The 25,639-nt window shown below is 48.1% G+C and overlaps 1 protein-coding gene across 3 annotated transcripts; it reads right to left on the bottom strand.

The window, feature by feature from the left end:
* Nucleotides 1-1,719: 1,719 nt before the first annotated feature.
* On the bottom strand, nucleotides 1,720-23,439 carry LOC116941947 (isocitrate dehydrogenase [NAD] subunit alpha, mitochondrial). 3 transcript variants are annotated; one of them, XM_032953356.2, is made up of 12 exons: nucleotides 23,301-23,439; nucleotides 21,801-21,905; nucleotides 20,024-20,095; nucleotides 16,689-16,772; nucleotides 15,517-15,631; nucleotides 14,131-14,318; nucleotides 11,528-11,661; nucleotides 7,756-7,858; nucleotides 6,802-6,866; nucleotides 6,229-6,313; nucleotides 5,138-5,290; nucleotides 1,720-2,542 (listed from the first exon to the last, which is right to left on the bottom strand). In XM_032953356.2, the coding sequence occupies exons 1-12, from the start codon at nucleotides 23,334-23,336 to the stop codon at nucleotides 2,462-2,464; spliced, it is 1,221 nt and encodes a 406-aa protein (XP_032809247.1). In that variant the 5' UTR covers nucleotides 23,337-23,439; the 3' UTR covers nucleotides 1,720-2,461. The 3 variants fall into 3 exon arrangements, with proteins under 3 accessions (XP_032809247.1, XP_032809250.1, XP_032809249.1); XM_032953359.2 differs by lacking the exon at nucleotides 21,801-21,905 and having other exon boundaries at nucleotides 23,310-23,436; XM_032953358.2 differs by lacking the exon at nucleotides 21,801-21,905 and having other exon boundaries at nucleotides 23,301-23,434.
* Nucleotides 23,440-25,639: the final 2,200 nt, after the last annotated feature.

Genomic DNA, 25,639 nt, shown 5'->3' with positions numbered 1-25,639 from the left:
AGGTCTCTGCATGCCATGTCAGTCATGTGGATTGTTTGACCATACTTCACCACGCTGGTTAGTGCTGGTTTAGTGTAGAGATATGTTCCCAGGACCAGTTCAGATGTCACTCACCACTGACGTTAGTCGTAGCCAGGAATCAAAGGTAAGGCTCGCGCGAGCTATATAGCTCTTTTTCAGAAGCGACCTGGCCACAAATTATAGCTCACCGAAGTGGCTTATCACGTGGCCATTTATAGCAGCCGAATACTCTAAACACACATTGATTCTAAATGTAGAGGGAAAAACTGGAGGAGCTGAACAAAAATCCACGCGATCACGGGGAGAACATGCAAAGTCCAAATATACAGACACCAGGGTGGGGATCGAACCTACGACCTTCTGCATAACAAGCGAGGAAGCTAACATCTCGCCACCATGGAGATGTCCCAATGTAGAGTGCAGTGTGCTAACCGCTACACTACCACTCGACTCCCTCAATCAGTAATTTTTGGGTCAAATATCATGTCACTCATACAAATAGAACAATTAATGATTTCGCAGCAACTGTTGAATATGCCTTTCTGATGTGAACGGTTTTGTGTTAACACTTATTAAAATAAAAATAGCAAAATCAGTGCATTTAGCTTCTGAATGCTCCCATGGGTGGCTCATCGTACAATTCATTGCACAAGTTAATTAAAATCATCAATACGCCGAATTATAATCAAAACTCGGCCATCCATCACGTTCAAACATATCGTGCAGTGTCAATTCTGCAGTGAAACTATGGGTTTAAAAAATATGTTTAACGTTACTGTAATCTTATTTAACCACAACCTTAGACCGTTGGTGGTAATACTCGACTGGTCCCAAGCCATGTGTTTAAAGACAGCCACACCACTGCATGAGCAAATGACGATATTATTAAACTCAAAATACTCTTTCCGAAATCAAGGGTGCGGTATATTGTAAATATGAACTTCAATCTTATACCTTTAAAACAAAATCAAACGGCAACATTTGCAACGCAACAATCACAGTGGTAACATTACAATGAGGCTGCATGCACGGAACACGCACAGCGTGCACTTTGCGTTGGCGCGTGCAGCGGCGCAGCTGTCGAGTGTGCAGGCTGTGCAACTGCACGGGGGCCCACGCGCCGGAGGAGCCACGGGTAGAAGAGGGCTACGAAGAGGGGGTGACATTTGCAAGGGAGAGGTGGAGGTGGGGTGGTGGTCCCATTTCCCCAAGTTAAACATATGGAACGTCAGGGCCGACGTTGGTTCAACAGTTGCAACGTTGGTTCGACGTTGCAGCGTTTAACGCGTTCGTCCCCCGCGCCAGGGCCCGTGCCCAAGGGCCACCACGCACGCACGGCGCGCGCGCAAAAATTCGCGCAGATCCCGAGTCCGCGCGCTCATTACCGGCTCCGCCGTACGCGGGCGGCCGTGGTGGTTGCGCGAGCAATGAATTATGCATGCGTGGGATGAGCTGCTCCACTGCGAGATAATGTCAGCGATGCATCATTTAAACGGCTTAAAGACGAGCCCAGCTAGGCAAGCGCAGATAGCGCTCCTCAAACACTCGCGGGAGAATAGAAGGAACGAGGCGCTGTGGCCGACCACGAAAACAATCTTTGTAATGGCCTCGCGCACGAGGCTCCAGTCGACGATAAGCTCTCACGGCTTAAACGAGCACACAGACCCCGTGATCAAGAACCCGAGTCGTGAGACGGCATGCCACGTGCATATTTATTATTCAAGTAAATAGTGTGCATGTGCGGTTCGGTATTTCTTTATATATATAGGCATATGTTTAAATATATCGTACAACCATGACAAGAAAATAGATCTCTGTGTGTGTACCAGGAAAAAAAGTGTTGTTCCTTGTGCGGACATACGTACATACACATACATACGTATCTGATTTTTTTTTTCTATAAATGCTCTGTGCGCTACAGGGAGCACCCTCGGGAAAATGCACAGACATCTAATTAAAGTCGCTACCCAAGTTGATTGTCCGCATTTAATGATACCGTGTGTGCGTGCGTGCGCGCGTGCGTGCGTGGATTCGTGAGAGTGTGTGCGTGCGTTACATATAGGAAGTGAATATCAGCACCGCTTCTTAATAACCAAGAAAAATACACGTTTGCATCATCAGCTGTGCCGTTACATCCACGATCGTCACCGCCACTGCCGATTGCCAGACGGCAGCCCATCTCGCCGTGCGGTTCATTTTCCGACGTTAAAATGCGAGAGCCGTTTGACCTTGGCAGCGTTAAACACTCGCACGCACGCCACCACTCTTTTTCTGAATTTATAACAATACAACAGCGAAATACGAGTGCAAAATAATTGTGCAACAGACTGGGTATTATTATTATTATTTTTTTTGCACCTTCAGCGCTAATGCTGAGCACGTAGTTGCCATAGCGGTAAAGAGCAGCATAACGACAAAAATAAATAGCGGACGGTGCCGATTAGAGGTCTTTCACCCGGCGGCAGATCTCTTCGGTAAACTCCGAACACTTGGAATGGCCACCGAGGTCTCCTGTAACCACCTGTTGAGAGAGACGGAGTCGGCGTTAGTATGCCGGCGCTGTCCATTGGGCTACCGAGGAACGATGGGCCTCCGTGTACGGCGCCGGGGTTATTTTATTGTTATTATTATCGATATATTCAACACCAGCGCAGAGCACCCCAGGGTACACATCACATCTTTAAAGTGACTTGACGCCATGCGCACGTAATCGTGGCGATCTCCAGCTGCGATATAGGGAGCAGGCCCAATAAAGCAAGTAACGAGTACGAGAAAAGAAACAGTGAGAAGGATACACGCGAGGACAGAGAGGGGAGAAAACCAAATAGGACGAAGATGGATGGCAGGAAGAAATTCTGGCGTTTCCTCACTTCAAAGCGATTTCTTGTTTTTTATGAAAACATTTAATCAGGCACTCACGCGGGGCGCTCAGAACTCGGCCTGCCGCGTTCCGCCGGGGCGTGGGGCTGAAGCTATTGGGTGCTGTCCGCTCCCGCTGGCTCGCGTGCACACATCAAAGCCATCCCGATGGGGGAGGGGGACCATCGCAGGGGTGTCCGTGGCCAAATCAATTTGACACTCTGAGCAAGTCAGTTGACGGCGTGCGCCTTACAGATAGCGCCGTTCAATGTCGTGGCGAGGCAGGGCTGAGAGGCGGCCAGGGGATGGCAGTTTTTGTGCGCGCTGCCCCTCCTCGCGGGCGATGCGGCGACGACCTGTTGTCGGTGGCTCGCTAAAAGCCGGGGAACGCGGGGGTAGCCCTCGCTGATCTTGTCAAGTAGCATCAACCACAAGCACGCGAACTCCGGTCATCCTCGCAGCAGCAGCAGCGGCGGCTTTTGACTAGCCGTCAAATAAGGACGGTCACCGCATCGCACGCTTTCAGATGTGCTCCTGTGACCATCTGGAACGCTCTTCCTTTTGATATTAGGAAGCCATTGGAGCTATATGCACTTTTAAATCTAAATTGAAAACTCAATTCTTGAACTGCTTTTTGTGTCTAGTTTGTTGTCCTTCCCCCTGCACCTCCGATTAGCATGGTTGGCTATGTACGGTGCGAAAGAAGTTCAACATGCATACATATGCCGGATTTCTCTGGGTACTCTGATTTCCTTCCACTAGTAAAGCACTCTTTCATGGAATTGGCCAAATATTCCACTGCAGGATGCTTCCAAAATATTGGAGACCCAATGAGGCATTGCTGGGTAAATTATTCAAAATCATAATTAAATATTATTAGATATTGACTGACCGGTCCTGCAAAATAAATATGCGCACTGTTTCTGTCCAGTGTCTCGAGATGCAGTTGCATTTAGACGCCCACAATTGTATATTACAATTGTATTGTATATTACAATTGTATTGTATATTAAAATTGTATATTACAATTGTGTTGTATATTTAAATTGTATTGTATATAACAGGTAAAGACCCTTCTTTACGATTCCGATCTTTCTCGCTTCTGGCCCGCTGGAACAAACTTCCCCTACACGTCAAACAATTCATCCTGACTCACTGCTTTTCGTTCTTTCCTAAACACACACACACTTATTTTCCCTCGCTAACCCCAACTCCCCTTCCCCTTACATTCCCTTGCCTACCCATTCATCGTACTCACTCATCATCAACCACCCGTTGTCACTTTCATCATCGCTTATATCACGCATCATCATCATCATCATATTCATCATACGCTACCATCTTTCTCATTAACTCACCTCAATATCATCACACTGTATCAACGTACAAAATGCTAATTCTCCGGTCAGCGCCTTAACCAAGGCGCCTTAACCGAGGCGCTGATCAGAGAATTAGAAATGTTTTTGCGATATAAATTAAAGGATGATAAGAGAAGAGAACGGCGAGAAGCGTTTGCTCGTTGCATCACTCGATCCTGTGCCGACGAAGTGCAGCTGATTGATTTGGGCTCAGCAGAGAGGCACTCGGAGGCGGCTCCCTCACGCCTCTTAACTGACCCTCTCGGCTTCTTCCCTCCCAGCGTATATTTTAATAACCTTGCTCAACTCAAAGAAATATATTACCATAAGACGTCATTCCTCCCCCCCCCCCCCTTGTAATTTTTAAGCAAAAGTTGTGAGTTCTTATGATCCAGTAGGGGTGGCTGTCGTGTGAGACCAGATTTGCATGGCATAGTTTGAGAGTCCTTTTCTTACTTTCTGGAGCATCTTATCATCTGGAGAATGCCGTGTGCCCAGCAACCACGATTAATAATTTAAAAAAACCCAGGGGGGTAAAGGAAACAACACTGGCTGACCCAGAACTCGCATTTACATTATTAAATTTGTATTATGTTTGGTTAGGCTATATTCCATCCCCACCTGACCCGGTTATATCCCCCCCCCACCTCCCTTCTTTTCTCCCCCTATCCTGGTAAACCCACTCGTCCCGGCCGTCATCCCTTCCGTTGCAGGGTAGTGAACCCGGGTGACTTTAAATCGGCCCCATTTGGTGGGGAATTTCTCAAAAAGAGGTTGCGGCTGGACCAAGTATACTTGTTGAGCACGCGTGTGGAATGCATCCCCTCTGCGACGCCTGTTTTTTTGGGGCTCATGAATAAGAAATAATTTTTTTATATATATATATAAAAACGACTCGCCTTGCCGTCGCGGATCGTGTCGAAGCAGGCGGCCTCGATGCGGCGCGCAAACTCCTGCAGCTGCATGTGGCGCAGCATGAGCACGGCGCTCAGCAGCAGCGCCGTGGGGTTCGCCAGGTCCTTCCCGGCAATGTCCGGCGCCGTGCCGTGCACCTGGAGGTGAAACGCGCGCGGCGAGGGCACGCGGGTCCCCGTTAACAGACTCGCAGTCACCGTATATATCGCCCACAAATGTCGCGCGATGGACGACGAGCCGTCGTTCGATCGCCAACTCGGGAGGCACGGAGCACGGGATGCTCGTGGATCCTCGTGTGTGTGTCTGAAAAAGCACGGGGCCGGGAGCCAAACTCCTGAAGATAGAGGGAGCTTGCGGCGGGAGAGAGTTCCAGATGATGAGCGCAGGAGAGTGAAACTCGCAGGCATTACTTTCAAATCAAGGCATCAGACCTAATTAAAAAATATATATTAGCCTTTGAGTTTATTCTGGCATCTTGTGATTATTTTACTGTTATAGTCATGTTTGCTTTTCTTCATGAATTATCATTATTTTGTGTCTTTATAAATGTATGTTTTATCTTAACTTGCGCAAACAACCTTGAACCTTGCGGTATGCAAGGCGCTTTACAAATAAACATTATTATAGGCCGTGACTTTATGTCATATACACCCCACAGTCACATGAGGCCTACCACTTGAAAACGGCCCACAAACGCTGTTCGTCTGTCAGGGTCGCGACGGGTTCAGATGCCATATTTGCCATTGGCGTTGTGGATAACCGGGAATTGAACCCATGTCACCGGGATTACCCTGTAGCGTTTGGAACTGTTGTTAACACACCACACCAGGTACTAATTTTGAGACTGAGTCGACCTAGGAGAGGCCCAGGACCGGTTCAGATAATCGTCATCGGTGTTGGCCATGAGCGGGAATCGAACTCAGGATCACTGGGTTTTGTGGCGCAGCGCACTAACCTCTGCACTATCATTCCCCTCGAGTATCCACACACAAACGCCCATTAATTAATGATCCGTTAACGGGACACGGGAACGATGGAGGCATTGGCGGACAGGCGACCGGAACGCACCACCTACCGACTCAAAGATGGCGACCCCACCAGTTCCGATGTTGCCACTGGGAGTGACCCCGAGCCCTCCGATGAGACCAGCACACAGGTCACTGCGCGCACACGGGCAAATAAATACGTAAACGAACAAACATTTATTTTGGTCGCTGAGCACAGGGATGAGAGGAAACAGTCAGTCCGGTAGACCGAGTCCTCAGCGTGGGCAGCGGAATCAATGAGTGTTACCATGGTGGGAGTAACAGAAGGGTGAACATTTCAGCATGTATGTTGAAGTTCTTTTGCACCATATGTAGCCAACCGTGCTTATCGGAAGTGCGGTGGGGGGGGGGAGACAACAAACTAAACACACAAAAAGCAGTTCTAAAGAAACGAGTTTTCAATCTAGAAATTTAGTTTTCAATCGAGATAGGGGGACGATTAACGACAAAATAAATGTACAGTCAGTACGGTTTATTTCTAGAGGTCAAAGTGCACAGCGCTGCCAGGTCCAAACAGGATAAAAGTGGGGCTTGACTACACACGGCGTCAGAGTTGGCAGGCTGGACACGTATCTGATTGAATCCGCACTGTCCCCGCTCACCTGAGAATGTCCCCGTACAGGTTGGGCATGACCAGCACGTCGAACTTGGTGGGGTCCTGCACCATCTGTGGCGACGTCACCATAGGAACGACGTTCATTTCAAATTCTTTTTCACCACCGCCACACCCACCAAACAGTCGCTTTCATTCATTCGTTTTTCCTCCTAGATGCCAAGAGTTTGGATTTTTTTTCAGCAGCGCAGAGGAGACAAAAGCTACTCAGGTTTCTCCCCCCCCCCCCCCCAACACTTCCCCCCTCCTTCAGGATTGAAGCTCAACAAGGAGAGATGTTACCCGATATGCGAAGAAGCATTACTTCTCATTTATCCTGCAACAATTGAGTTTATTCAACAAACCTTCTCACCCACCAATAAACTAAGCTTGCGATTCATATTGTTTTTTTTTGTTAAAGTAAAGTTGTTAAAACTAAAAGTTGAGTTCACACGGTTTATTCTGACGCTTCTACGAAGGGCAATTCAAGGTAGAGTTGGGGCAACTGCATCAACAATAACAGTAGGGCGCCACGGCACCGAGATGTTAACTCCCTCGCCTGGTATACAGGAAGTTATAGGTTCGATCCCCACCCTGACGCATATATATTTGGAGTTTGTATGTTCTCCCCGTGGTCGCGTGGATTTTTCTCCGGGTGTTCCGGTTTTTCCCTCCACATTTGGGGAACGGCTTCCGTTTCACAAATATGGGGGGGGAAACAAGCGTACGAGCATGGATAACACAAAGAAGCTGGGTGTGGATAATATAGGTTTTGACAGATCCTATACGTCCAGCAGATAACCGGCAGTCATGGGTAATAGGGCCACGGATGAGAGGCGTTCGATTGTGCCGTAGATTTGTTTTCACCGCGCATGCAGGCAACGCGATGGACGAGCGGAGCGGGCGGCGAGGACACAGACGGCCACTGCCGGGACAGTTGAGCTCACGCTGGAGGGATGCTCACATTGAGGCAGACGGTGTCCAGGAACATCTCCGTGAACTCGATGTCCCTGTAGTTTTCTGCAACTTCGCGGCATTTGCGCAGGAAGAGCCCATCTGACATGCGCCTGCCAGGACACGTGACGACAACAGAGGCAGTTTACAACACCACGCGGCCAAGCAAACACGGCGAGAAAACGCGGGGGGGGGGGGGGGGGGTGGCACACAATATGGTTAGTTTTCCACTGGTTATTTACCAGGCCGAGCCGAATACCAATAGGCTGCCGACCTCTGTAAACACCTGAATCTGGGTCGAGGCCAAGCAGGGCCAGGGGCGGGGCTAATGACACGTTCATTACGCGTGACGGCCGTTAGCGTGCTCTGAAGACATCCTATCACCATTGTATCTACGTGCGTCCTGACTTGATTGCTTTTGTGACGCGAGGGACGCGGCTCAACTTCTGCATTGGAAAAAAACAACAACCTGGCGCCGCTTTAACAGACTATTAGGGCAAGTGCTGTTAGTGAGCACCTATAAAGGCCGGCACGGCACATGAACGGCTGAGTGGCCGGCACTACGCCCGGACATGTACACACATGTACACACACAAAACACCTGGCTACCCCTTAAAATAAAATTCGTTTAGTCGATATTCGGTTCCAGTGGAGTATTAGTCCGGTCCAGAATTTGTGGTGCACCGATATTCACTCTTGTAAAAATGCCACCTATTTCCTCTGAGGAAACAGCACAATACTTACTGATCAACAACGCTTGTTTTATCAGCACACGTATCAGAGAAAGACAGAACCAAAATCATTTAACAGAAAACCGATTGCTTCTTCAGACATTGTAAGGCTGTGATAACACTGCGTAGTAGGCGTGTAACGGTGGATCATTTAAATTAAAATCGATTATTTTTCCTTACAACACGTGCATAGTCTAGTGCATGCGACAATTTCATCTTTAAATGTATGCCACATTATATTCTAACGTTACATTTAGGCTAACGGAGCGTAGGATACTGTAATAGAGCAGACTACAAAAATACAAGCTAAAAACTACAAATAAGACGGTACAAATGAGGCGAAGAGACAGACCCAATTGTTGAATTAAATCAAAACTGCCGAATTGGGAAATGCATCAAATCGCTGGCAGGACAGCGGGGGGGGGGGGGGGGGATGTAGGTAAATCATTGCTTGGCTACAACTTAGCATAGCTGCATACTGCCGCTGCAAACATTACAATACACGGATCAAGTCAAACCAGGATTATCCGCAAAAGCGGAACCAACTCATGGCCGAGCTTCGTTGCGCCTGCGAGTCACGGCCATGAGTCCGGCCGCCTCGGCCACGCCAGGGAAAACGGGTGACAGCAGGCTCATGAATCTTCATTCCTTGCGCTGGCAAACACTGGGCCCCCCCACGCCAGGCAATAGTGTGCACAGCTGGCAGATGCCCGGCTTGCACAAACCGGAGCGCAAGCCCGGCTGTACGGACATCGATAGGGGAGCACGGACAAAAGGGGCCGCGATGACGTCGTCGCCCACGGTGATTGCGATCACGGAGCGCTGTGAACGAGCCGAGAGCCCGCCGGAGCAGTTTTGCGTGTCCTCTGTTGGTGTTGTTGTTGTTTCAAACGCTGTCGGCTTTGCAAGCGAACAGTGAATCACCCCGACAGACGCCGTCGTCAGATGTCGGTGTTCGAGCTTGCACCTGGCAAGGTGGCAGTGCTAAAGAGTCACGCCTTGATAGTCGTGGTGGGTTTCCCTCTGGGTTACTCCGGTTCACTCCGTCGTGGCGGTAAATGCTCATTCATTAAATTGTCTAAACCTTCCAGCGTCAGCAGGACCCTCCTGTCTTCAGATTCAGTGGAGCTCCACTAGGTAAATAATTAGCATTCTTAACAATGTTACACACTGTGACAAAAATAAGCGGGCAGAAAAGTCATGGGAATTTTAATGGGTATTTAAATGACAATTGAGAACCATATGTTGTTCTCATTAGCAGTAGTCGTGGTAATAGAAGCAATAGTGGCAGTCGAGGGTGCATGCTAATCACTGAACGTTCCACGGAATCATTCCCATTCGGGGACACGTCGGGAAGGAGGGTTGCCGTGGAGACGGAGCAGTAAAATCAGCTGGTGCGCAGGTACGACGAAGGTGGATTGTCACATCGCAAAACCGTGAGTGATTGCGATTGCTTGAGGCCTCCATCCAGCAGTGGATTGATCGTGGCTGATGACGATGATTCCCATTTCACTCTCCCGTAGGGGATTATGTCAAACTGATACAAATAAATTGACCATCAGCTTTATATTCCATCGTTACCATTTGCATTTCAAACGTCAATCCACTCCTGGTTATATTACGTACAGTACTGTGATAAATCGTTGCGATATTACGTGGTATGATGAACATTTTAAATTTCAGAATATTGCCTCATCATGACTGTAGAGAGGAATATATATGACTTGGCCATTACAAATAAAATAAAAACTTGCATAATAAATAAATAAATGCATTCGTGGCCTGAAAATTGAAAGTCCGCTTATTTGTAGAGCAATCTGGAGAAAATGAAAAAGTGCAATCCGAATTGAACGAAAGCAAGAATCCAATCTGAAGCCCAGGTCCCAGGCGATGAGTGTCACCGATAGAAGTCAAGTGACAGTGATTTCCTGCTAAGTGCTCATCTCCAGTTTGCAGCCTTGAGGCTGGCGTAGAAATTAATCCTTACTATGTCAGGGGTTAGTCTCTCAATCAGACAATCACCGCTTGCCTTCCCAACAACCTGGTACTTATGGTTATCGCTCCCGGACGGACGATGGGCCGAGTCAGCCGCCGAACTAGGATTGGAATTCGGAATCTTCGACCCGACCGTTGAGCCACCACACTAACAAGTGGAAATCTCTGGTCGTGGGAAGCCACTTGTAGCCATCGTGCACTATAATCACAATGACTGCGTACACAATCGGTACGAGTCGGGCAGCACTCTATTTACGAGCGACGGGTGCGGACGTCGGACGTGTCGACAGCTGCTGTGACGTCGTGTTTGCTGTCGGAGCCCCTTCGTGTGAGCGACGCATTCTACCGCCACGAAGAGCAATTCGTGAGCGACTGGCAGCTCACGTCGCTAGCATCGCACCAATGAGCTTCCGTTAATCGGCAGGAGAAGATTATTCAACTCATTACAATTTTAAATGTTGCGTGGTTTTATTCAAAAAAAAATTCGCGGTGAGCAACTTACCGTTTCCAAAATGCTATTGTTCCTCACATTGATTGATGCAATGCGTTTTAGCATCCTGACTATAACTGCCTGTTATTGGAAGGAATCAGTCGCATTTTTTTTTTAGAATGGATAGGATGGCCACATTTTTGTCCATCCTATCCATGCTACAAATAACTTGTTCGACGACACAATATGGTGCTTAGACAACAGCCAATCCCGGTGACAGACAGTCCACTCGTAAACAAGGCTGTGGACTTTGGACACCACTTCCACTCTCACCGCACCTGCTCGTGTCTCCCTTCACCTCCCTGCGTCTCCCTTCACCTCCCCGTGTCTCCCACGTGTCTACCTCCTCCCCCTCCTCCTCGTTTCTCTCTCCTCCTCGTGTCGTCTTCTTCCTCCTCCCCCTCATCCTCCCTCTTACTCCTCCTCGTATCTCCCCCGCCCCTCCTCCTCCTCCTGTCTCCTCCCCGTGGCGAGCACGGAAGGCTCGTCCCTCCGTGTGACAGCAGGGAACCTGCAGTTGAATCCAGACGCCGCCGCCGCCGTGGGGTGGGATCGCGCGCACTCACATGATGTTGGCCTTGTGCACGGCGGTCACGGTGCTGCGCTTGTTGGCACGCGCGTACTCGAAGGCGTACTCGGCGATGCGCCTGCTCGCCGTGTCCGTGATCAGCTTGATGCTCTGCACCACGCCGTCCACGATCTTCGGCACAGCAAGAGAACAAACGGCCAGGCAGGATTAGATATGGATAGATATACATTTTTCTTCTTGAAAAGTTGTGGAAATTTGCTGTTCCGACGTGCGGTTGGCTTTGTGAGTATTTCATTAGAGGAATTGAAGCCGACGGGAAGCTGGTAGGGGCAAAATGTACGTGCATAATTGGCTTGTGTTTCCACGTTTAGGACAATGCTTTGAACAGTGGAGTCGGTTTTCAATGTGGTAGGACCCTAATAGCAAGACACGTTTATACTACAGGTCGGTTTATATGGGATCATCGTTTTGACAGTTCGAGTTCCCCTACCCCCGTTATGGATGATGGGGACACCATAGTAAATAAAGAAACCCGCCATTGGGGTTTTGACCCATACTTCACCGCACTGGTCAATGTGGGCTGTTTCAGGGGGGTGCCTAGAACCGGTTCATATATCGCTCGCCACTGATGTTGGCCGTTATAGGGATTTTTATTCATTTATTTACGTTGCACAGCGCAAGTGCTACACCCACCGCGCCATCGCCTCCGCCCCGTAGACTCTAAATACGTTCCCAGTTGTCAAGTTCTGTACAAAGAGTCTAAACGTGACCGCATCTGTACAAGCGAAACTACTTCTGCATTTCAATGGCTGGCAGGGTTGCCACCTCGGAGGCACACACACAAAAAAACTGGGACATATCATGGGAAGAAGAATATCTCAATACCAGCTGAGGAGAGAACTCCGTTTAAATGCATCGTCTTGAGTGGTGCAATGTTTACGCCACTGACAAAGGCCGTGACTTTGAACGCCTTGGGAAGAGTTTTGTATTCTCCAAGACAGCTGCCACAAAGAGAAAGAAGAGGATGTCCTGGGACAAAAACTGCACAGGTAGTAACCTGAGTCGAGGCCTCGCACTGCCTCAAGCTCAATAGCCACAGAGTATCTATCCGTGCACACGTTGACGGTGGTTGGGGAGGGGCGACGGCACGGTGATGCACACGTTGTGCAACGAACCCGGCGACCTGAGTTCGGAGTCTTGGCAGAGAGTGATATCTGAACCAGTCTTGGGCACCCCTCCCCCCGTCACTTAACCCGACATTGTCCAACGTGGTGAAGTATGGCCAAACAAGCGCCACTTCATCCGGCAGTCGACTGACAAAGGGCTGTAATTGATTACGATGGGTATTCTTTATGAGCGGAATTAGTTTTATTTATTTATTTTGCTCGTTTACCCAGGACAGCCTCCCAGAGCTTTTCGCTTTCAGGAGGGTCCTGCAAAGAATTCGCACTTACATATGTTATACACTGTACGTGTGTATCCATAGTGACACGGTAAATATATAAATACATCCATCATAAATGTTATTGTGTTGTCTGGAATTATTTTGCTACTAGAAATGCATGAATCCGTTTCATGATTGGTTCATACGGAGCTCACGGTGGCAGTACAGAGAGTCACAGACCGACGTCCACTACGACAGAACAATCTCCTCTCGTATTGAGTGCGTTTGCTCCAGGGACATGGCCTTAATCTGCGAGGAGCCGGATGCAAGGAGGCTGGAATCTACTGTGGAAGAGCAGCTCCCTCCCATTAAGGTTCGACACCCTGTCGAACTGACTCGGCAAATCATCCCTCTGTGGTCAGTGTTGTAGTATCGCTTTGAGCTAATGATACAGAGAACACCTCTTCTCCAAGGCCCATATTATCTGTGCCCTCAATAAATGAGAAGAACGTCCTATTAACCACGGATGGATCTTTCCGATGATCCGCATTGTTTGGCAGACAATAGGAGTCGCCTGGGAGTGTGGGCAGGTTCATCCTGTTCTCCGTGTTTAACATAAGAGGCACCTCAAAGGGGTCTCCCAGAAGCACTAAATTCATCCTAGTATCTGTATTATTCTGCGGATAAGAGGAGTCGTATGTATGTATGTTGAACTTCTTTCGCACCGTGCATAGCCAACCGTGCTAATCGGAGGTGCTGCCACTTCCTAAGTCATCAGGAAGTAATTATAGAATCCGAATTCATCCATAGATAACTGTGTGGATAACAGGAGTATCTTTTTCCGCGGATAAATGTGCATAATAGGATTTGGCAAGAGCGTTCTTCACATTACCCTGGATATAAGTAAATTACCAGTGTAATCAACAGTGATTGTTCTGTGAACTAACTGTTTTCCGTCATGATAAGATATTTAAAGGTGAAAGTGCAGCCTCGCAACTGCTCGCTCACGCGCCAGCTGGAGGGCTCTTCTTAAGGGTTACTTGGCTTCCATCACAGGAAGGTGGCTGCGTTCCGCCTCTGGACGACGACAGCCAACTGAGACGGATGCTGCCACGAGGTCGGTGGCGCAATGAGTGCGGCGTGTGGACGTGTGGGGGGGGTGAAGGGCGAGTTTGGGTGCGGGATGGGGTATGGGCTGTGGGGTGCGTTGTTGTGGTGGTGCGCCGTGCGGGGCGTGCGGTGGTCGCGTCACGCACCACGTGCTCGATGCCGCTGTACTCGCCCTCCGTGTTCTCGCGGATCGTCACCAGATCCACGTCGCTGTACAGGGTCTTGTAGCCCTCGATGGACGCGCACGGACGCACGTTGGCGTAGAGGTCAAAGGTCTTGCGCAGCAGCAGATTCATGGACGGATGGCCCGCGGCGATGGGCGTCTTCAGCGGACCTGTGAGAGGGGGAGCACAATTAAATAACAGTTGAAAAAAAGATTTATTTTTTCTTCTATTTGCACTGTTCTTATAGCGCAAAAGGCTATCGTGAAACTACTATGATTATGCTTTGTAAACTTTACAGAACATTTTCGTCTTGAGTTCACTGCCCACACGCCATCTCATCCGCAATTCCATTTTCATTATTCGGGATCATGATTCCATTCAACAATTGATTACTCTTAGGTGGCTGTATGGGTCAGGAGGCCAGGGCATTGAGCTGACACCGATGAGATTATGAGTTCCAATTCCAGAAGACATCTGGTATCAAACCAAATTCTCAAATTTAGCAAGTTTATGGTCTCAGGTCAGTCACCGATGGCTATAGAAGAAAAAAAAACTCATCACTTTAAATGAGATTTTCCACGAAGTTATGGAATAAAATTCAGTGTTGAAAATAAAATATAAACCATGTCATAAACATTTCTCTCTGTGGAAGGCATGTGGCAAATTTCACCCCTTGGTGTGCAGATAAACAAGGTGACTTTAAGGGGTCTCAGAGATGTTTTGATAGCTCATTCGACGGGCTGTCCTCCAACATGGTGTGATGTACTGCCCTGTGACAGATTGTCTCATGGCATGATGTCAATAGCAAACATTTGTATCAAGTAACACAGTTGTTTTTGCTCTGATTTATATTTGATTCATTACTGCACTTTATTTGATTTAATTTCCTTTTGGTCATTTTGGTGATCCAGGTAACTCTTGCAAATTAAGACCATCATGATCTTTTGAGTTGTCATCTGATTAAAAATTTACCTTTGAATTGGGAAAAATGTAAGGAAATTTTTGTCTTATTGTTCTTGTGCAACATAAAAAAAATTCGTAGTAGCTGCAAGTTTTCCATGAACCAGTCACGTACAAGATATATTAATTGAAACTAAAAGATGATTAAACACACGATACAACATAAGCATCGTGAACACGAAACTCTATTTTAATCATTGACTCAATTGTTGAATGTCTATGAGGTGTATCTGTGTAGAATTTGAATTCGAGCTCCTCTCAAGCACAGGTTTTCTCTGGACAATGCAATTCAATCTCAAAATGCAAAAATAACCACGAAAAAAGCAACTGCTAAACAGGGCCCTTCTGCTGCTGGGGACCAGGCCGTGAAGCACAAGGGAGACCTGAGTCGCTCCCGTGGCCACGCACCTTTGAGTCCGATGAGATTCCGCTCCATGGACTCCTTGGCATCGCTGGGGATCATCCAATTCCCAGAATGCCCTCTAATGGCCGTCACCTGCCGCTCCTCCCATTGGATCGGGGCCTGTGGGAGGAACCGCACACAGTTCAGTGGCAACGCCTTCCGCGGCAACACCGCAGGAATGCACGGGGAAGGAACGGGCTCTGCTTTTGCTCTGTGTTAATGTGTCATTGCGTGACACCGTTGTCATCGCTTCCTGTATGCTTAACCCATGCTCAGCATTCCAGATCAGTTTTACTATTGACACTATTCTCGTCTCTTGAGTTCTCATCCGGTTAAAGAAAAATAAGCTATGAATGTGAAAGTTAGTGCCATTTTGATGTAATTGTTACCGACTCTTGAAATGTAGCAAAAATATTATAGGTATGCATGCACCCAGCGCCACAATTGTAAGGTTTAAGAGTCCAAATCCTGGTGTGAAGTTAGACCATCATCTCTCCACGGTTGGTAAAGGGAGTACCGATTATTGGGATGTCAATGGTGGTTGTCTTATGGATAAACTTGCCCCTGCCATAAAAATGTGGAATTTTCAGCACTGGCTCAGGGCTGAAAATTGGAGATGAGCGTCACCCTGTTGTGTATTTGAGTGGGGGGGGGGGGGGGTATTAAATGTGTATTGACCAGTTCGAGTAAAGATTTAATACTTCAGAAAGTCAATGTGAACAACTTTAAAAATCACTTCATAAAAAATGCCAGAAAGGTGGAATGCCACAAAATGAAGAATCTACTCTCAACTCATACAGAGCAGTGCATCACCCGGTGTTGGAGAACAGCCCGTGGAAGATGGCATCACAAAATTCCTTCTGACATTCGTTAAAGTTACTTTTTTATCCTACACACCTTGCTTTTGGGAAATCTCAGTCACATGTCATCGAAATTTACATTTTTTATTCTCAGAGCTGGAACTTAGCCAAATGAAGTGCAACTCAACACGTGATTTATATTTTTGTGCGCAGTCATTGGTGAGCAGGCTGAGACCAACAACTTGAGAGCACGTTTTAATCACGGGTGGCGAAAGCCGAGATTCGAATTAGACAATCTCAACGTTGCCAGCTCAGTGGTCTTGACGCTTGAGCCACCCCGGCCATCACAGGCTTTATAATCCCTTGAGCTCACGCACGTTTGCAGCCTCGAAGACTTTGACGATGGAGTCGGAGATCTCGGGTCCGATGCCATCACCGGGAATAAGCGTCACCGTCCGCACCTTGGCACCCACAGCGGCAGAGAGACGCGCGCCACCGTCACTCTCAGCAAAGAAGAACTCGGGGCGGTGTGCGTGTGTGCGTGTGCATGGTCTCTTTGTCTCTGTGTGTGCATGTGGGGAACGATAGCGTAGTGGTTAGCAACACTGAATGATGTTAAAAACTAACCAATGATTAACAATTAACCGCAACTAAGCTTAAGTCAATCACGGTATACTTATCAGGCGTTAAATCTAACACGTATAAAACCGGGCACACATCGGTCATGGGGGTTGTTTAGCCATACTTCACCACACTGCTCAGTATGCAATGGTGACGTTAGCTTTTGGACAGAAATCGGGATTCATAGTACAGCACGCTTACCACTGTGCCCCTGCTTACTTAACAAATACTACATAAGCTTTAAATCAAAATACTACATAGTCTGTCTCTTCCACTTTACATTCAATTTATGTTTGTCCATATGCCTTTTGGCCTTCCACACCAATGTTATTCAGCAAATGATTGATTGATTTTGACCTTCTGACTCTCATCGGCACAGCCAGGCCTCCAGCCTTGTCAGATTTGTTATAGGCAAGACCCTTCACCTTGTACATGATTCTGTATAACAATGAATCTGTATAACAATGAATTTATATAACAATGAATCTGTATAACAATGAATCTGTATAACAATGCGCTGGCAGAAAAGCGGTGGCATAGCAAGTAGTGCACTATGCTACAAATCCAACGGCCTGAATTTAATTAGTTTAATTCCTGGCCACGGCTAACATCAGCGGTGAGTGACATCTGGGCTCCCCGCCCTTCACCAAGGCTCGCTTTGGTGAACTATGGTCAAGCAACCCGAACCACAAACGTGACACGGGAGTTATGGTTAGGCCTTTATCCAATCAGTGGATTGACAAAGGGCTGCACATTTCAATACATGTACATACTATTTACGGAACACTGCGTTCGGCCCCCATGTTCATCACGAGCTTCACTGTCCTGCCCCAGAATTCGCCTCTTATCAGGACCAGAAAATCGGCAATCATAATTGCCTACGTTGGCAATTGCAGACCCGCAAACAACCGTCCGTCGACGTCATTGAGGCTCCACACCCCGCAGGTAGCGTCGCCGGACCCAGCAGCCACGACCCTGCAGGGCTCACGGTTCCCGCCCAGATGCAACCGGCGTCCGCGTGCCACTGGAATGTCACGTGCAGCCGGGCCAAGCGGCGCGCCCTCCCACGACCCCGAGTGTCCTCCTCCCTCCCACCGTCCCTGACTTCCACGTGCCCTTTGTGGTGTCCCAATTGCCCTTGTTTCCCTCCTTGCCATTGACCTTTCATTCCCATGGAGACCAATATGCGTGGACACGCCGGACGGTTTCTTGCAGCACCAGAGGGCAGCCACAGATTACGAGAGGCATAGTGCTGTGAGTGCGCCAAATTAGCGTGATTGAATGGGGGACAAATGGGCTGGAGGGTTTTGAAACGATGAATTAACATGGGTCTGCGTCGGGCCTATGGGCCTTCGGACCAATGATTCCAGTAGCATTTGTTTAAGCAGGAAAACTCTGAACCGGTTTCGACTTCTTTGAGTTTCAAGGGCAATGTCTGGCCTGTTCAACAAATGCTTCCTCGATTGTTTGATGTTCTTACATGAATAGGCCACACCATGCCGACGAGACTCAGAAAGCTGAAACTGGTTCTGGGTTTGCCTGATTAGATCAACGCCACTGGATCACATTTGTTTGGAGGGACTTTTGCCCGAAGCGTGTATATGATGTTACATTGTTGGTGACAAAATAGCTGTTGTCCATTTGCTTATTATACTATTACCCACGTCCACGAAAGCCTATGACCAAATCAACTGGAATGTGCCCGGTCTCAACAGTTCTCAGAAGCCAAGCAAGTTTGGAGTCGGGATAGTGATTGAATGAGCGACCACCATGCATATCAGCTTGTCAAATGCGGCTGCGGGGCTGTGCTAAGTCGTGGGAAGCAGAGGGCAATGTTGTGCTGTGCTTATACGCTTTCCACCTTCACCAATCCGCACTAATCATCGTGGTGAAGTATGGTCAAATAACCCTTCACGACCATATACGGAGGCCCTCACCCAGCGAAAGGGCCACACAAGTACACAATCTGCCAAGATGGCACACGATTAGGCTGATGCCGAGAAGTTGTGGTCACAAGTAAAAATTTAGTGTGTGCACTGTTAGGTCACAGTGACTGTGGCCGTTTGTGTGTGTGTGCTGCGACAGAAATGTTTGTTATTCAAGACGTGCATTAAATTTTTGTCAATGATGACAAGAGCGGACAAAAATCATCAAGTGTGATGTATGTATGTTGAACTTCTTTCGCACCGTACGTAGCCAAACATGTTATCTGCCAGTGACAATGACTATGACTGCCGCCCACCAAAGGCCGCGTATGATGAGACAAAATCAACTTCGCGGTTGGGATGCAGACTAAGATAATTCCGTAATGTTATTAAAGGATGCAGTGCACTGAAGTAGGCTGAAAGAAGAAGAAGAAGAAGAAAATAATTGCCACTGGGCTCACTGAATGATTGACTTGATAATAATGGGGGAGATGTCTTGCGCACTCCTCACATGGACATTTAATAACTAACGGTGGATTAATGTTTGACTGCTTTAGTTGACTAGACTCAGAGGAGGACTACATGAAATCCACAGACTCCGACTTAACTAAACTTCCATTGGTTGTCATTGACTCGACTAAGAGGACATTAACACGTTTCTCCTCAATTATCCCTGCCCGCGTGTGGCGTGTAGCACACCTGCTCCATCTGTTATGGTTTGTGGTAGTGTTGTCCGATTGTGCTGCCCCTTGTAAAGCATCTTCATATCTTGAAGTGCATAAATTAAGATTACAGAGCAATGGAGAACAGGGGTTAGCAGACTGCGCTGATAAACCGGCCACCGAGTTTGATTCCCAACCAAGGCTAACATCAAGTGGCGAGTGATATCCGAACGGATATTGGGTTTCCCACAATTTCACCATCGCACACTGGACCGGCACAGCGTGGGGGAGGTCTTCATCCAGCGGCGCATTGACAAAGCACTCCAAATGCATTATTACTAATACTAGAACTATTTAATTATAATATATATTGCAGGGAAGTTGGAAATAGAAGTTTCCATGGGTGAACGGGTATCGATGTCTCCGGTGATTGGAGGGGGAATGCCGAGACTTGCACGGGACAGGATAGCGCTGTCTGTGTGTGTGCGCGCGTAAGTGCGTCACCTGTTGGCTATAGGCCCGCTCGCCGCACGGCCGGTGCTGGAGCTGAATCGCTGCTGCCGGGAGTCGTGTCACCTGCACGGGTAGGCACAGTGTTTCACGGTCAACCGCAGTCACGGCGGCCTGGACCAGTCCAGCACAGTCACTTAGAGAACCACGCAGACACATAGGTGCACACAAAAGACAAATATCCCCCGTGTAGCCGACGCAGACTTTTGGGGCATGTGCTGAGGGAGTGGTGTGGCCGTGACCATGCCCGGCTGCCAATGTACCCCCCCATTGCTGACATTTAAAGACAGCACCAGGCACTCATTTGTGCCAAGTCGGCTTAGGGAAAACCCAAGACCGTTTCAGATATTCATTCATCACTGATGTTTGTTGTGGCCACTCATCACACACACAGACACACTCTTACACACAGACACTCTCATACATAATCGTATACACACATAGACTTAGACCGAGTAGTAATCAACAATGCAAACACACACTCAGACAAGTCGATACAACAACAGCCGGCATCCGCCACTCAGTAACGGTGGCATCAACTTCAAATTTGATTGACCAGCTGAGAACTCCAGAGACCAGGATGAGTCTCACTTGCAAGAGTGACTTGGGGGGGATCACCAAAAATAAAATTAAACAAGAGTGTGGCAATGAAACCAATAAAAATCTGACCCAAAAAGAATAACGTGTCACCGCAAAGAGCTTGCGCCAGACAAGGTGTGATTTGAGGCCACGTGAATTGTCGAAGGCTCGCCTGGACAGGTCACGGGACAGACCCGGATGCTTATGGGATAAGAGAGCGAGGTGAATGTTAGATACACAAGCACACAGCCACGGTGCTGTACCGCCTCTGCCCTTTGTCAACCAGTCTGAACAACCCACAACTCGCACTCAAGTTGTCTAAAAAGGCAGAACCTTGCAACCTTCATAAACTACAGTTCAATTTTGATTTAAAGCTTTCGTGACTGCAGGGATTCAGATTCTTGGTTTTTTCGGTAAAGTCACGTAGAAGGGAAACAATAAAATAATAAAAATATAAAACAATAAAATTCTCACGACGTTTCGACTGCAACACAAGCAATCATCATCAAGTGTGAAAACCACAGCAAGAAAATTTGAAAAAAAGTGCTGTGGTTTTCACACCTGATGATGATTGCTTGTGTTGCAGTCGAAACGTCGTGAGAATTTTATTGTTTTATATTTTTATTATTTTATTGTTTCCCTCCTACGTGACTTTACCGAAAGAACCAAGAATATGAAACTACAGTTCCTTAAAAATGTTATCTGCCAGTTTGACTTTTTTCTAGAATAACATGATCGAATACTGTATCATTAATTTCCTTACCAAACGTTCCACCAAGCTTGTATGCGAACGTGTAATCTTTAAAAAAAATAAACCCTCATTATGGTTTGCATACGGTACTATACGAGTCTCTGTTATTTCATGTATATTAACTGCCATCGGTCACAGATAACATCAGTGGCGCGTGATATCTGAACTGGCCCTTCCCCTTTACACAACCCGCACTGACCAGCGTGGTGAAGTATGGCCAATCAACCCTCTTGGGGAGACCTTCATACAACAGTAGTTTTACAAAGGACTACTGTTAATCATTATTGTTATTGATCCTCGAAAGTGGAGGGAACACAATGTTTCCTTCGCATTATAAGATGCATGTTTCCGCCTCTATTGTAAAGAAAAAGTTGGGGGTGCGTTTTACAATCCCGGTAGGTGATAATCCCATTACATAATAAAGGGTGAACAATGAATCACCTCTGCTGCTCTTAATGGTGAACCATGGGGGGTGTGGGGGGGAGGTCTTCGTACCCACGGATACTGCTCATTGTTCAACCACGTGGCCGCAAAGCCACGCAGTTTCTATACAGAGTCCAAACATGAACACACGTATACAAACATATTTTAGTCCAGTGGCCAACTGGCTTTTCCAGAACAATATTATCCTGCAGAATTCGTTTAAGCAAGTAAACAACTGGACCGTTTTCGACCTTGTGGGTCTCACCAGCAGTCCGGTTTGTTTGAACAAATGCCGATAACTGGTGTTTTGTTGTTGGCAGGCACACTCCATCAAAAAGTGCGATGCCCTGTTCAACACACACAAAAAATCAATATCGTATACAAACTCATTAGCGTTGTTATGGAGAATTATTTACTCATAATACCCAACATCAAGTACATACGGTATGCGAATTTAAATACATATTGCTTTTTTACGTGAACTAGTGCCCAGTCTTGTATATAATGAGCGGTCTCGTCATACAATGTCGCAACCCAGCAGCAAGTGATTTAACAAGACGGACGACTGAGACCCTGAAGGTTCAACACCGCTCCTACAGCTTGCCTGCTTAAACGAATGCCGCTGCCCAACGCAGTTACAGTCCCCATATCAATCCACTGCTGGATGGAAGCCTTCCCTACGCGGTGTCGTCGCTATGATCGCAACTTCACCGCACGTGTCAGTGCGAGTTGGTAAAGAGAGGCCCAGAAGAGGTTCAGAGATCGCTCGCCAGTGATGAATTATTTGGCCGGGAATCGAACTCGGGTGACTGGGTCGAAAGCGCCGCGCGCTAAACCACCAACGCCACAATTCCAGGCGCATGAATGAATGACCGGCCTCTCAAAAGCCTAGAGACTGGCGCGGGAAAAGTCATATTCTGCGGAAATCTATTTCATTATTTCATTAGTCACTGCCGCATGCTTCGAACTCAAATGGCAATTTTCTCCGCTCGCCGATTCACAAAAGCGGTGGTGGAATTAACAATGAATTCATAACAATTGTGAATAAATTGACCTTCCCAGAGCCACCCAACCGGCTCGTTGAAGAGTGAATTCGCCCATTCAACACGCGCGACGACGGGTTCGTTCCCGATCGTCTGCGCATGCATCAACGTCTGCATCAGAACGAAACGAGGGCAACGTTCTGAGTAATCCACATTGGGGGGCACGGATTAGCTGGCGACGCACGCGGCAATTCTCCGGATTTAGCTGGGGCGCACGTGGACACTACACGTGGGTCACGCGGCACGCACGCACGCGTGACGCTGTTGTGTAACCTGCGAAGCGGAGCCGGCACGGAACACGCACGAGCAACAGCGCGCGCGATAAACAGTTACGATGCACGTCGATATTTCACGGATCTGTGTCCAGCAATAATTACAAATTACGATCTAAGCCCCGGCCAGCGAGCTGCCAGGTCTCGCTGGCGTATCGATGATGACAATGATGATGACAATGATGGCTGTGTTTTTATCTTACCTGGCTTACCTTCCTGAAAAAGACACGCGTGGCCATGCCGGCTATATCGTCCCAGCTTCGAGCGCACTGAAGTGATGATGAATCGCCTGTGTGCGTGTGTTGTGCGCGTGTCTGTGTGTGGGTTTCACACCCCCACCCACCCACCCGGCTCGATTGGAGGAGGAGTGAGTGAGATCCGCTCTGGTCAAAGCGGTCTCAGCAGGCAGAGGAATGAGTGAGAGAAGGTGGTGGTGGTGGTAGTAGCGGGAGGGTTGCGCGGATGAAAAGAATGAATGAATGGGTCGGATTAAAGGAATGAATGAGCGGGTTCACAGAGGGGTGCGGTGATCTCACTGCGGGACAACTTCTCGTGCTTAAATTGTTTGGAGTCACGACAGTCAGTCGGGGAGGGATGTTTTGCCGGAGCTCAGCCCAGGGCAGCTCCGGCTGAAATGAATCCTTGCATACATGTAAACACGTAGTGTCTCTGCGTGTATATACAGCACATACCGTACATTAGACATACAAAGACAACGATCGCGCCGTAGAGCCTGTAACAGACGATAGGGGCAAGTACTGTTAGGGAGTAGCAGCACCTATGAAGGCCGGCCACTGTGGCACACGAGGGGGGCCGGTGGCCAGCACCACGCCCGGCCGCCTTTGTCTCCCTAAGTGGCGGTGTTTACACACCGCACCAGCTACTCATTTGAGGCCGAGTCGACCTACGCACACAGTCACGGACACACACGAGCGTAGGGCGGTGGAGTCGCGGTTGGTTCTCTGTGCAATAAACCCCGGAGACGCGAGTTCGATTCCCGGCCACATCTAACGTCAGTGGCAAGTGATATCTGAACCGATCCCGAGGAGCACCCCCCCCCCCACCTCCTGTCACCAACCCGCACTGACCAGCGTGGTGAAGTATGGTCAAACAAGCATCAATTGCATTGTCCGTGGTGACCTCTTTAACTTGAGTGCTTCCCCAGCTACCCATATGAGTTGCCTCTATATGCGGAGCGTGGGGAAGAGGAACTAAGGATTGATTGGATGGCCATAGTAATGTCCTTTATTTACCCAGGAAAGCCTCGCTTATTAACCCAGCAAGGTCTCATTACTCTATTTTTTTCAGGAAGGTCCTACATTGAGATGTCAATGAGTAGCTTCACGTGAGAAGACATTGCACGGAAAAACCCTACCACGCACTCGAGGGGATATAACGCAAAATAAAAACACTCGGCCACATTTAGATTCAATTCGGATATCTGTACCGCCATCTCCTGGCCACATGGCAGACCAAGCCTACAACACCTGCTTCCTGTGTGCCCAGGCAATCTCCCAAGCCAGTACAGGACCAAGCAGGGTCAAACCAGCTAAGCTTTCTGAGATCCCACGAGATCTGACACATTCAGGGGGTGGTGGTGATGTCGCCGTATCGATCACAATCTACAGTCATAGTCGGTGCCGCCATGTGTTTTGACCCGGGTCTACTTTGAACATAAAACTCGTGGTCTCAATGGGCTCGCTCGCTTCTGTTATAAATAAAGGACGTGGTGGTGATGATACATTTTCTTCATTTATGCTCACTTGCCAATGAGCAGATCGCCGGGAAGGCGCCTGGTCTTGTCAGCGCAATGCCCGTTCTTCATCGCACGTAAATTTACGTGCGATGAAGGATGTCCATTGCTCTGACAAATATCGAGACCGAAACGTCACTTATTGTATATTTTCCTTTTAAGGCCACAGTGTTATTGACGAATGTGTTGTGTTTTTTTGTGTTAATTGAATAGTGTTCTTAGATGGGTCACTAGCATGCGCAAAGGACATGCGTAATAAGCGTTATGGGCAGGAGAGGGCAAAACTGCACTGGTCAGCGTGAAGTGTGATCAAATATGCATAATCCAGCAGTGGACTGACAACACGGGCTGTATGTGTATGATGATGCTCAGACTTTGAAACGTGGCCACCCCCATCCATGAATCTAATGAGTGTTATGGCGTGTATAATTCGTTGACAAAATCTGTCCACCCACCACACAGAGTTCATATTTCCAAATTAGCCAACATGTAAATAAATGGCACACAGAATATTTAGAGACAGAAAAAGAACAAGGCGACTTTACAGGTCATTCTCAATCCACTGCCGGATGAAGGCCTCCCCACGCCGCGTCTCTCATGCGTGCCGTTTGACCATACTTCACCACACTGGTCAGAGCGGGCCCACGAGTGGTGGGGAGAATGGGGGAAGCTCGTGCCGGGTTCAGATATCACTCGCCACCAGGTGTTGGCCTGACTGGATGTGCTTCACATAATGTTTTTTCAGGTGTGTTGAATTCTCGTCTCTCATATTTTTGTTGTATTTACCTC

Source organism: Petromyzon marinus, chromosome 13 (assembly GCF_048934315.1).
Source record: "Petromyzon marinus isolate PM22_M1 ecotype Great Lakes invasive population chromosome 13, UKy_Petmar_22M1.pri1.0, whole genome shotgun sequence".
Classification (NCBI taxonomy): domain Eukaryota; kingdom Metazoa; phylum Chordata; class Hyperoartia; order Petromyzontiformes; family Petromyzontidae; genus Petromyzon; species Petromyzon marinus.
This window is presented reverse-complemented; position numbering and strand designations above follow the sequence as displayed.